At 41.7% G+C, this 12751-nt stretch overlaps 1 protein-coding gene across 1 annotated transcript; it reads left to right on the forward strand.

The window, feature by feature from the left end:
* Positions 1 to 7869: 7869 nt before the first annotated feature.
* Positions 7870 to 11488, forward strand: LOC145398311 (uncharacterized). The gene is made up of 4 exons (XM_080271198.1): positions 7870 to 8014; positions 9309 to 9479; positions 10312 to 10421; positions 10547 to 11488. The coding sequence occupies exons 1-4, from the start codon at positions 7876 to 7878 to the stop codon at positions 10610 to 10612; spliced, it is 486 nt and encodes a 161-aa protein (XP_080127324.1). The 5' UTR covers positions 7870 to 7875; the 3' UTR covers positions 10613 to 11488.
* Positions 11489 to 12751: the final 1263 nt, after the last annotated feature.

The following is a 12751-nucleotide window of genomic DNA, read 5'->3' on the forward strand; positions in this document are numbered from 1 at the left end:
TCTGTTAATGATTTACGCAAACAAACATGCAGGCAAATGGAAATATACAGGTGAGTCATTTGATCTGACACACACAAAATACCATCCCAACCATATTACATTTCTAAGTTATAGCGTCCTGTACCCCACTTCCGTTCACACAGGCACAAACATTACTTGACAAATTCCCGTCGCTTCCCCAGCCTGTCATACGTACTGCACATTCGCCAAAAATATATACTGTGGTTCTTTCGCTTTAACTTGGCTTTGATTTTCGTAACTTTTCAACTCATTTCACGTAGTTCAGTGGCAGGAAAAAGGCAGTACTACGGCTCTTATATTCACTCCACAGCGCTTCTTCGTGACATGCATTATAGTCCAGTGTTAATCTCTTGCTACAACTCAGCATTCAAAATGGAGTGATGGTAATTTTTGGTCAAGACAGCTGCTCTGGAGATTTCGGAACACCTCTTCCTCATCGATATATTTTCCACATTATAACCTCAGTTTCCTTCTGTATATTATCGAGGCAAACATGTCGATATTAAAACGATATAAATAGCATACAAATGAATATTGAGGTGTAATATGCAAAATAAGTCGCTAAGGATGTCACCTATATGCAAGGTATATCAGGAGGAAGAACACAACTTTTGGAAATGATGGAAGTAGGAATTCTGAGTTTTAAAAGAAATAAGTAAGTAGATAGATAGATAGAGAGATACACTGATAGATAAATAAATAACTAAAATCTACATCAACACTGGTCTAAATCTGTATCGTTACCAAATTACTGTTACTAATTACTTGATGGGTTAATTATGAGGGAGACCATTTTCGCCTATATCAGCATCAGTAATTGTAGTTCCATTACGGTTGAGAAATAGACAACTGTTGATATAGCAGTTTTAGCAGCAGAATTCCTTCATCGGGTATTTCACAGAGTTATGCCCTTTCCTCCCGGGACACACTGTATATACTTGTTAGCTTCAGATGATTTTGTTCAACTTCAGACGATTTTATTAACCTTCAAATGATTATATGCAAGTTCAGACGATTTTATTCAACTTCAGATGGTTTTATTCAACTTCAGAAAAGCTTCGAGTGGAGAGGGGATGGCAGAAGGCAATATTTAATCCTTCCAGTTCTAAAAAACACCCATATGCTCAGTGAAATCGTCGGGGGCCGGGTAACAATGAACCAAGTACAGTAATAAGTCCTCGTGGTGAAGAGAATAAGCAATTCACAGTATAACACAACGAAAGATGCATGTGAAAAATGACCACTGAATCAACAAGCATTAAGAATTGTGCTCTGAGTTGCCAGTACCATAAAAAAGATCTCCATGTTACTTACCTGTAATTAATTTATTTCCCAGAAATCATTTACATTACTACAATACTCTTTTCTTCTACTCTAACTTGGCCTAAAACTGCCGTTTCGCCATCTTGATTGCTGAGTCGTATCAATAGGGTAACACTAGAACGAAGACATGCAATGGATGGGATGTAGAGTCATGGCACTGTCTTTGTCTGCCAACGAGCTACATTAAATAAGCTTCAGTACATAAGGACAAAAATCACTGCCAAGTTGCGGTGAAAGAACTATATGCAAGTGTCTGACATGGCTTGGGAAACTTAAAGCCAGCTGAGGTCTGGGTAGCATTCCACAAACCACGTAAATGGCACCCTCAAGTACCTCTTTGTTCTGCTTTACATAACCCCTCTAATTATGAACCCAAGCAGGATGGCCAATCTCCTCCCTGCATACACATACTAAGGACGGTACACACAATATACACGTTACCTGCCTAATAGAAAACCACCCACATACTGTATATGCATCTCATCACGGAGAGTGGTGTTGCAGAGGGACGCCTTCACGTGGTGGCACTGATATGACCAGGTGATTCTGCTTCCTGGTCATACAAACGTCCCTCAAGTCCTTCCCTATCCACCAAAGGGAGAATGGTGGACTGCAGGAGGGTATCTTCAGTCTGCAGTCCACTGGGTTCATATCAAAATGAGCTTAAGTTTGCAGTTACTACCGCTACTTCCGCGCAGAGCAAAATACAGTACATACAAAAACCATACTTTACATAAGATACATTACGTTCACATACATACACAAGCTCGCAGTCTTCCCACGCATCCACCTTTGATATATATAAAACACTCTCACATGAACGCAGCACTGCCACACATGATATATACGTACACATCACCAACCAATGCATATAAGTTAACACCCAGATACGTACATAAATCACTCATATGTCAACACAACCCGTCTACACATAATACATACGTGTACAGTCCGCACAAGTTGACGCCCCATATAGGTCCACAAGTTATTCATATATCAACTCTACCCATGCATACACAGTACACACGAATACCATATACTTACACAAGAACGCAAGTCACCGTACTCACACATGGCAAAGGAAACACGCCGAAATCTGAAGGTCCCAGATCATCTCAAAATTTCCATCCTTTTTCACAGGACATAAAAACCGCGAGTTACATGTTTTCCGAGTGTTCAATTATTATGACGGATGGCCTCTGTGTCCTGGCGGGGTGACCTTCAGTTACGAAAGCCTGGGTTCATCTGGGCGGGGTTCACCTGAGTAGCCAGTTCACCCAACATTCATGCAGCAGTACAGCGAGGGACCTGGATATAAAATAAAATGTTGCAGCAGAATGGAGCTAAGCAAAATTGACTGCTTTAATGACCCTCGTGTAATTGAAAGACACTATTCTAAGTCTCCTCACTGGGTTAGGGTTAGCGAAATCAAGTTCAAATGGTGAGATTCAAGTAATGTAAGTTCATTTAGGTGACTTTCTACTGGGAAAACTTCAGCTACGTGAGGTTCAACCAGGTGAGGTTAAACTTTGATATAGAGTTCATCCTGTTAGTGGAATTCACCTTAGAGGTGAGATTAAACCTAGAGGTGGAGTTCAGCCTAGAAATGGGACAACTTAGAGGTGGGATTCAGCGTTGAAGTAAGGCTCAGATTAAAAGTGGTGTTCAACTCAGAGGTCAAGTTCATTTTAAATTGTAGAATTAAATTAGATTTATCGTGCAAATTAGGGGATAGGTTGAGTAAAGTAAGAGCTGGATTTTAATTTAGTATAAGGTTGTAAAGAAATTTAATAGGTTTGCTTGTATTAGAAATTCATGTTTTGGGCAGGATAATTATAGCGCTTTTGCCTTAACCTTACAAAGATCCCTAACCCCTTTCAGCTCAGTTTATGGCCAAGTGTAGTCAGACTGGAAGGTTGATTTGACTAGTAAACAAAGAGACTCATTCCTGCCTCATAATTAAAGCTCGTCGAATTTCACACAGCCACGACTTACCATTCAAGTTGTACAGTAGATTCAGAATAACAGTTGATGAATACTGGCGATGTCCATTATAAGCATCAATGGATATGCTGTTGACAATTCTCACACTTTTGTATTTTATCTTTCCCTATTTCTCGATCTAGGTTAAAGAGAGGACCAAGATGATGATGATGACATTAATAATGATGATGATGATGATGATGATGATGATGACTATGATGATGACGATGATAGTAATGATGATGATGATGATAAGTAACTGTGGACTGTAAATTTTAGAGCACTCTAAGCCAGAACCAACATAAACGTGAAAACTCTCAAGCGTTGGCGATATTATTAATGATCGTGATAAACACCAAATACTATACATGGGACCGCATTTTCACCTGTTAAGTAAGCTCCCTAAGTGCGTTTACTCTTACCTGACAAAATTCCTAGCCCCTTTCAGCTCAGTTTATGACCAGGTGTAGTCATTTGGGAGGATTGATTTGACTGGTAACCAGGGAGACTCATTCTTACCTTGTAACTGAGGCTCATCACATTTCCTGCGACCGCAACGAAATATTTGAGTTTCGGGAGTGGTTCAGTTCTATCAGATGAAAACAGACCAACTATAGTACCTCTTCCTTATCAATAGCCCATATTTCTGTAGCCGATGCTTTATTATATACTCCTCTACAGGATATGCTAAGTATGCGGTATATGTCAATGGAAATATGAAAGAAATACTATACAAGTAAGTGGTTAGTTCTAATATGTAAAGTAAATCGTAAAAGGAGACGTTCTATAAAGCCTCCTCAGCAGACGAAAATACGGCAGAGGCGACTTGTTAAAGGTCTTTGCAGATTTCGTAATATCTTTTCCCTAGCACCTCAGTTTCTTCTTGTATTTAAATGATGCACGATGTTAAAGCGATACAGTTAAGAAAAAAGGAAACATTAGAGTGAAATGTGTTAAATAAATTACTAATTAATAGGCGCTACGAAACCTCCTGTGCCCCCTAGAATGCGACCAATAATGCGGTGTTGCGTGACTGACCTTGGCTCTCCACCTTCACATTAGTCACTCGTTGCAAAACCAGAGTACCACAGATTCACAAATAAATTCACCATCATTTCCCTCTCGTAACCAACATTTGCTTTCCAGGAATAAAGAAATACTGGCAAAAATCACTAACATTCCGCATAGAAGTAGGCTACACTACCAAGACCATACCAGAACACCATATTTTGAAGTTAGTGTCCTTTACTCTCCTTTCAGGGGATCGGGAGGAGGCTGAAGGACGTTTTTCTAACTAGGAAGCTCCGCCGCCCAGTTATATCGGTGGCACCACGTGAAGGCGTCCCTCTACAGCACTAACCACATGAGGTAAGGAGGTGATACGATGAGGCTGGAGTCTCCTACTGACCCTCAACACAATCCAAAACTACAATCCAGCAAACACCTACGTTACCTAATTGAATGGGTTACTTTTTATTTTGCCATAAGCTGTGTTGGTAACGAAGATGTGTCTGGGAATTAATAACATCATCCATCCATTATTCACTCCTTTTCTGTATCATCAGGAGCCGTGGGTTCCAGGGCTAGGCTACTCACATCCAATATTTAAGATTAGGACGACCGGCCTCCCTATCCCTTGAGTGGTACCATGTAAGCAATAACCCCCATTCATGCCTTGGATGGCAGCAGCCGTAGTAGGCCTACTAGTAGTAGTAGTAGTAGTGGCAGTGTTTATAGAAAAACTACTTAAGTAACACGCATTACATTTCCATAAACTTTCTAACGATGTGCGTAATTCCGTTGGAGCTTTAATTATATCCGAGATAAACTAGTGTTGCAGCAGAGTTTGTCGTTTTCTGGCTTTTTTCTGGCAATACAGTGACAAATTTTCAAAAAAGCTACTTATGTAACACCTACCGGTACTGCTTTTTCACTCGCTTTCCAGAGTTGTACGTAGCTCCACTGTGGCTTTAAGAATTTCAGAGATGCCAGTTTTGGTGGTGTGCTCTACTACTCAGCAAAAGTACCCTATTAGATGTTCTCACTCGCTCGAAAAAATGAGAAAAGGAAAAGAAGAAAGTTTAATCCAAATCAGCTCATCTGAAAGTAGAATAAATATAATAAAAGGATTAAGGTAAAAAATAAAGTCGTGTTAGCCTGGATAAAATATATGTATAAATTTTTGGAGGGTAATAGTGGCTGGGCCGGCACTCAACTTCCTGCGGTCTTCAGTGGTGCCTGACACGCTGCGTCACACGAGAGAGAGAGAGAGAGAGAGAGAGAGAGAGAGAGAGAGAGAGAGAGAGATGGGAGAGGTGGATGAAGGAAGGACGTGAAAAGAGAGAAAATCAGGGGGGAGGAGAAGTTTGTGCTGAAGAAAGAATATGAGGAAGGAAAAGGTAAAGAAGGGGAAGGAGTAATGGAAGGGGGAAAGAAAGGGAGGATGATAGGAGGAAAAAGGCAAGGGGTGGAAGAGGTATGGAGTAGTGAAGGGAAGGAAAGGAGAGGGAAGAAAAATATAGGGAAGTGAGAATGGACGGGAAGGGAAGGGGATGATGGATGGGATTAGGAGGGAAGGGGAGAGTAGTGGGATGGAGGAGGTAAGGGGGAGGGAGAGGGGGGAGGGGAGAGACATTAGATGGGAAGTGGGGATGATGGGAGGAAAGAAGTGGAGGAGAGGAAAGGGAGGAGAGAAGTAGAGGGGAGGGAAGGGAGGGGAGATGAAGGGAAGGGAGAAGTAGAGGGGAGGGAAGGGAAGGGAGAGGTAGGGAAGGAAGAAGCAGAGGGAAGGGGAAGGGAGTTGAACGGATAGGATTAATGGATGTGGGGAGGAAGGAGGTGGAAGAAGAGAATGAGAGGGGGGGGAAGAGAGGAGAGAGGTAGGGAGGAAAGAAGCAGAGGGAGGAGTAGGTAAGGAGGTGAGGATCAGAGGGGAGGGAAGGTAGAGTAAGGGACAGAGAGTAGGGTAATGGGGGGAGGGGGTCAAGTGTCTATATAAAGCGTATCCCAGCCACACAACAACACACACTCTCCTACCGACTCCCGCAGCGCACTCTCCTTGACGCAGGTGAGAGGGTTCGGCACGGGTAGGTATCAGAATATTCTCAGGGGCGTATCATTCGGCCCTGTACTAAAAACTGAGTATATGGAGGTATAAGTAAACCCCTGCAGTCCTGTTTGTTGTGGGTTTGGGTATTTTACACCTGTTGCCGCATTTTTTATTTTACTATTGTCAGCTTATTGTTATTTTTGTATGATTTCGTATCTTTTTACCCCTTTTTTATGGCGGTCAGTTTTAAAGTAAGTGTTTGTCTGTCTGTCTGGCTAGTTATCTATCTGTCTGTCTGTCTACCCTCCTATCTATCTATCTATATTTATTCATTTATATGTCTCCGTCTGTCTGTCTCCACCGCATTCATCCATCGCATCCTCGGTCCCCATTTTCCCCTTCCCTCCTCCACCTCAGTAATGTACACTTTCCTAGTCAGTCTCTCATTCTGCATTCTCTCCATACGGTCAGACCATCTCAAAATACTTCACCAATTGCTTTCCAGCAAATCCACACCAACACCACAACGCGCCTTCTCTTCCTCATGTGGCTGTCTGTCTCCCCACGTAACCCCACGCACTAATCTCAGGCAACTCATTTCCACTCCCCTCACTCTTGACTTGCATATTTCTGTGACTTAATGGTCTCAGGCTCCTATGACTCATTCTCAACTAAAAATAAAAACTAATATTTGGAAGCCCCCTAACACCTCTTCCCAAGCAATTCATTTTGTTTATTACACCTTACTGTCCTATTCCATGTTACATAAATCATTCCAATATTTGCCATACTCAGCATGTATAACGCGCAAAACGGTATTAACCTGCCGTATCAGATAAATCGGTAAGGAAGAGGTGTTAGGGAGCTTCCTTAACTGACGAGAATACTGGCCCACGACTCACTCTTGACTAAATGAAATAATCTAACAGCAGCCAAGATAAAGGGTTAGAGTTGTCTTGGTCATGAGAGGGTTAATGACTCTCTGGCTCTTATTTCCAGTCTCAGCTGAAGGAAGAATATGAATGTTAGCTAAAATAAAATACTAGAGTTGTCCCGATCATGAAGAAGCTAGTACCATCTTATATGTTATTTATTCAGCGTATATTGATAATAAAAAGACCTTAGTAATTATTATATACAAGATAATAATAACATCCATTATGTCAAGTTACTAACTAAGGATAGGTGCTGGAAAACGTCGAAAGCCCAATAGAATACCGCCCTCTACCTCGCCCTAGGACTAGGTTTACACACACACACACACACACACACACACACACACACACACACACACACTCACAGAGCAGGAGTAGGTAGTCTGCCACTGCCACTCAAGCCCCATCAGAGGTACGCATCACAGCTGGTGCACACACCCAAACACAGCACTGCACTCCATTATCCCTAATTGTGCTTACCGTACAATGATGCCTTCTACCCCAGGTGTAATCATGAAGGTGGCCGTGGCTCTGGTGCTTGCTGGGGTGGTTGCCGTGAGCGCCATGCCCCAGTCCGACTCTACCGCCGAACCGGACCCGATGACACCCGTCACTGATGAACAGGTCAAGAAGATGGTTGAGATGAAGAAGGGTATGGAACACCTGATGGGCCTGTACAAGCTGTGCATGATGAAGGAAATCAGTAAGTATGACTCTCCCTCTGTCATGGCTAATTCTCTGTTCATTTCAACAAGGCGTCAAATTCTCTTCTCTTAATCTTGAATACTGGGCTGCCTAAAATTGCCATCTCTCCGTGTTAAATATTGAGTTATAAGAATATATTAACATTAGAATCACTACACTCTGTTCACTTTAACTAGGAGTGAAATTCCCATCTCGCAACTTAAATACTGAGCTATAACAATATATAGATTAACATTGGAATCACATATACTCTCTTCACTTTAACTAGGTGCAAACTTACCATATTGAATACTGAGCGGTAAGAAGAGATTAGGTATAGAATATAATGCTAATCATGAAGAGGTGTTATGGAAAGGATGTTGAGCCGTAATAATGCTATCGGAAATAAGCCGCAAAAGGACAAAAATCTTCACCTAGTTAAAATGAATGAACCGTAATCTTTTATACCAGACGATTTTTCAGCTAATGAGAGCATCCCCATAGTGAAAGGGTTAATGAATTCTATATCTAACCCCTCTGATTCGAAAAGTCCCTCCCAAACTGAAGGATATATCTAGTCCCTCGTTACAAATATCTCCCGATCTTAATAAAAACTTCTGATGATAACGACATTCCAGAAGTGGTTAGTGCATCCTTCCCATTTACTTACATTTACTCTTTGATATACTTACAGTGCAGTGGAAAATTGTTGTTGCTGGAGTCACATGCACCAAGTTCGTGCATTCACAATGTACCATGTACACCAAGTAATGTGTACAACACTCTTGTCTTTGAGGCATACATGACTAGGTGACTTCCTTTGACAGACGGAGGGACGGTCTGTGTGCTGAAATCAAAGTGTCCCTCTGTAAATGAAAATCGTCAGTTTAGGATTATTCAGTATGTCCAAAGACCAGGGATGTTGTATAGGATACTTTAGTGTAAACAGTAAAGTCGCCTTCACTTCAAAGTACTACAGGAAGTGGCGTGTCAGAGGATTTTTGCTTTTGTCTCACGTTTATTGTGTTGGAACAAGGCCGTTATAATGATCAGGCCACAGTAGATGCGAGACGTAAGCAAACACATTAGTCCTACATAACACCACCAACACCCCACCTTCTGTAATACTTAGAAGTGTAGGCGATTGTACTTTTTGCTTGCACGAACTTAGTGTATGTGACACCGGAAATCTAGGAGCTGCCCGATAATGAACACCATAATTGACTGCCACTATAAAATGCATTCTCAGCTTAATATCTCTACCACCTACTGTATGTGCATTATATTAACGTTCTCATATATCTTCATTATAGTTAAGAATTGTGGGTGCACCGGTGCTACGGGTTGCGAGGTTCTGGACGCCATCATGAAATGCCACCACTTTGACATTCGCGGCCGTGGCCTCAGCAAGATGATGCCAGACAATATGCTTATGCAGGAACCTCATAGTCTCACCGACGAAAAACTCAACAAGGTCTCTGAAGGTACGGCTTTCAGCTTGTTCTACCAGCACCTCAAAATACAAAGTGGTTCTTGACCTCCCAATTCCAAAATCCCAAAATACTGGATGATTTTGTGTTCCCGGTACCACATCCAGGATACAACATGGTTCTTGTATTCCTGGCACCAGCATCCCAATATGCAGGATGGTTTTTGTATTCCTGGTACAACCAAAGTACAGGATCAATGGTTCTTGCATTCCCGGCACATCCAAAATTCTGGATGTTCCTGTACTCCTGGTACCAGAATCCCAAAATACGGTAAATTCTTGTATTTCTAGTACATCCAATATACAGGATGGTTCTTGTATGCCTAGTACAGTTTCTCAAATAACAGGTTGGTTCTTGTATACCTAGTACCAGGATCTCAAATCACAGGATGGGTCATGAATTATTAGTTCCAGTATCACTAAATACAGAACAGTTCTTGTATTCCTGACGGGATACATCCGAGAATGCAGGATGATCTTTGTACGAGTAATGCTGGTGGTGCGGAAGTAGAGCAAGGCGCTATTAACCTTGTAGTCAAGTGATCGACTTTACTTAACCAATGTCGCTATGTGTTAAAAAAAAAAAAAATGATTACTGGTAACCTATAAATACATGCATTACATAATATACAACACATATACACTTCTCATATACAGTATACATGCTGACATACATACAGCTTGGTGTGGTGACATGAAGAAGTGTGTGTGTGTGTGTGTGTGTGTGTGTGTGTGTGTGTGTGTGCAGAACTAATCGCTAAGGAAAAAGGGTCACGAAATCTGCAGGTCACTCAGAATGCAATTCCTAAATCCTTGCCTTCCTACAGCCCAGTGCGAAATGATCCTGCCTGCGCCCAAGCACCTGATCAATACGGTCATGAAGGACGACGAACACTGGCATCTCTCCTACGTCTGCATGAGCGTCCAGAATTACGAGGTCAGTTGTTCGTAGTGGACTGGGATTTGATTTGGCTGAGTTGGATTAGAATTGGGTTGATAGTCATTAGATTTATTAGAATTAGAATTGGTTGATTTAATTATTATTATTATTTTTCTCTATAGGACCAGTACCGCAACTGTGTTGTGCCCGCCGCCCACAAGTACTTGAGGATGGAAAAGAAGAATTAATAAGAAGCCGGCACTGCTGCTTCTCGTCATGGTTCTAACATCACCACCAACCATGATCCAGCATCTGTCAGTACCATGAACCACACACCGCCTTAAAATGGATCACTACTGCCATGAATACCAACGTCTGCTTCCATAATGAAGCCGCAACTCCTAACATCAGCAACGTGATAAGAACATCAATTTTTCTTCGTGGTCCTAACCAGGGACGCATCCAGGAATATTTTTCGGGAGGGGGGGAGGGGCATAAAAATGAAATTTGTGGCTAGAAAAAATATGACTTTTTAAAGAGACTATTAGTGTATTTCGTTTCTTACAAGGAAGGAAATTTCGGGAGGGGGGACCATGGCCCCCTTGGCCCCCCCTTAGGTGCGCCCCTGGTCCTAACATCGGCTACCATAAATCTAACCATTCAGTACCATGCAGTCTCTCAGCTCTACCATGACAGTGAATTATAGCAACCATTAATAATCACACATGACTACAACTTAGAGAGTATTATAAGCCATTCAGACGCCATGAGCTGTTGCCTTTGCACCATTAGCCAATAAACCATGATACAGGTCCATAACCTCCTAATGTAATACTTTTTGACACAATATTGCAACTCTAATTTCGAACACCATTACTTTCTTTTTTTCCCTGAATCTTCAGTTTCTCTGTTTCAGTTTTAATATAATCTTTTTTAAAACTGTCTCTTGAGAGGCAATGGGTCATAAAGTCTTGACACTTTTCTTTTTGGCACTTGATTTAACAAGCACCGAGAGAATTTATGTAACAGCTAATATTAGGTGTTTACTGATGCTCAGAAAGCATACTCATGAATATAGATTTTCTCTTTGTAATGTTTTGAGTCCTAGTAAATTCATTGGTATTCGAGGCGTTTTACTACAACCAGAGACGGTACGGTACACTTGACAAAAATTGTATCCGTACGCTTCAGCAATGTCCTTCGAATCTGGATTTCTTTTTTTCTTTTTTTTTTTCAATTGGAGGGATAGAGATAGATTGAGAGGGAGGGGGAGGGAGGAAATATTTGTGATTTTCTGAACTAGAGAAAATGAGAGACAAAGGGAACGAAGGAAAAAGAAAAATATTAGAGAGAGAGAGAGAGAGAGAGAGAGAGAGAGAGAGAGAATTCCCCTTTCTCCTTCATGTTGCAGTTCATTCTGCTTCACGTGGGATAACAGTATTCTTCTTTTTCCACCTCTTTTTTAACTTCTACACTTCGAGCACCTGTTTTCTACATTGTGTTACTGAGCTACTCTGCTTAGATTTCGAGAGACTTTTCGTGCTGGAGTGATTGATTAGATATAGCCTTCATTGACTAGTGATCTGTCCTACGTCCAGTGAAATCGTGAAGCAGTGACAAGAATATAGACACCTGTTGGTAACAAGACCAAAATGAAAAAGTACATGATGCCTCGTGGTGTCCATGTGGCCATCCTCTCAAATGTACTGTAATCAGTGTACCCTTCTTACCCCGAACTCTATCAAACTTCTCTCTGTACGGCGTTAACATCAAGGATTTTAACTTTCAATCCACGCTTATCTAAGCTGTAGGAAAAGAGACATGCGAAGGCGTGTGGCATGTAGACCTATGAGGATTGCTGGACCCTAGCGAATAGCAAAAATCTTTATGTCAAGAGCCATCCCCCCCCTTTCCCCCCGAAATAGAAATCTGTATTGGTCACTGATCATCTATACAATTAGTTACCTTTAACATGGCTACAATTTTAGCATTTGGAGGAAGGGGTTGGGGCTGAAGAACACATTGATATTTCCTAATGAAGGTGTTAGCGTACTTATAGAACCCATTTTTTTTTTTTTTTAGTCCAAGGACTTCCTCCTGTGATAGAAGCAGACAGCGACTGTGGATTGGCCGCCTTTACAAAAACTTTTAGCCAGGTGTGAGGTGTTGAATTCTGTTAGTGATGCCTCTCTTCCTGATCATGGGTCGGTGAAGAGAGTGTGTGAAGCAGTCGCTGGCCTTTTTGAGGTTGATATGCGCGTGAATGGTAACTGTGGAACAGACTAGATGAGCCTTCTCATTTTGTTACCATTCTGGAAATTTGTAAATGGTTGCCTTGAACTGTTTCGTCTCACTCTTCCTCAGTATGCGGGAGATAGCCACTGAAC

Source organism: Coenobita brevimanus, chromosome 45, assembly GCF_032717465.1.
Source record: "Coenobita brevimanus isolate Jiangsu-jjx chromosome 45, ASM3271746v2, whole genome shotgun sequence".
NCBI classification, from domain to species: domain Eukaryota; kingdom Metazoa; phylum Arthropoda; class Malacostraca; order Decapoda; family Coenobitidae; genus Coenobita; species Coenobita brevimanus.

What these genes read in the sequence shown, in the direction of transcription:
- LOC145398311 (XM_080271198.1), top strand. Translation starts at nt 7,876, where the DNA reads ATGCCCCAGTCCGACTCTACCGCCGAACCGGACCCGATGACACCCGTC. An exon ending in GTGCATGATGAAGGAAATCA is followed by an intron (nt 8,015 to 9,308) that starts GTAAGTATGACT and finishes TCTTCATTATAG; the next exon opens with TTAAGAATTGTGGGTGCACC. An exon ending in ACTCAACAAGGTCTCTGAAG is followed by an intron (nt 9,480 to 10,311) that starts GTACGGCTTTCA and finishes GCCTTCCTACAG; the next exon opens with CCCAGTGCGAAATGATCCTG.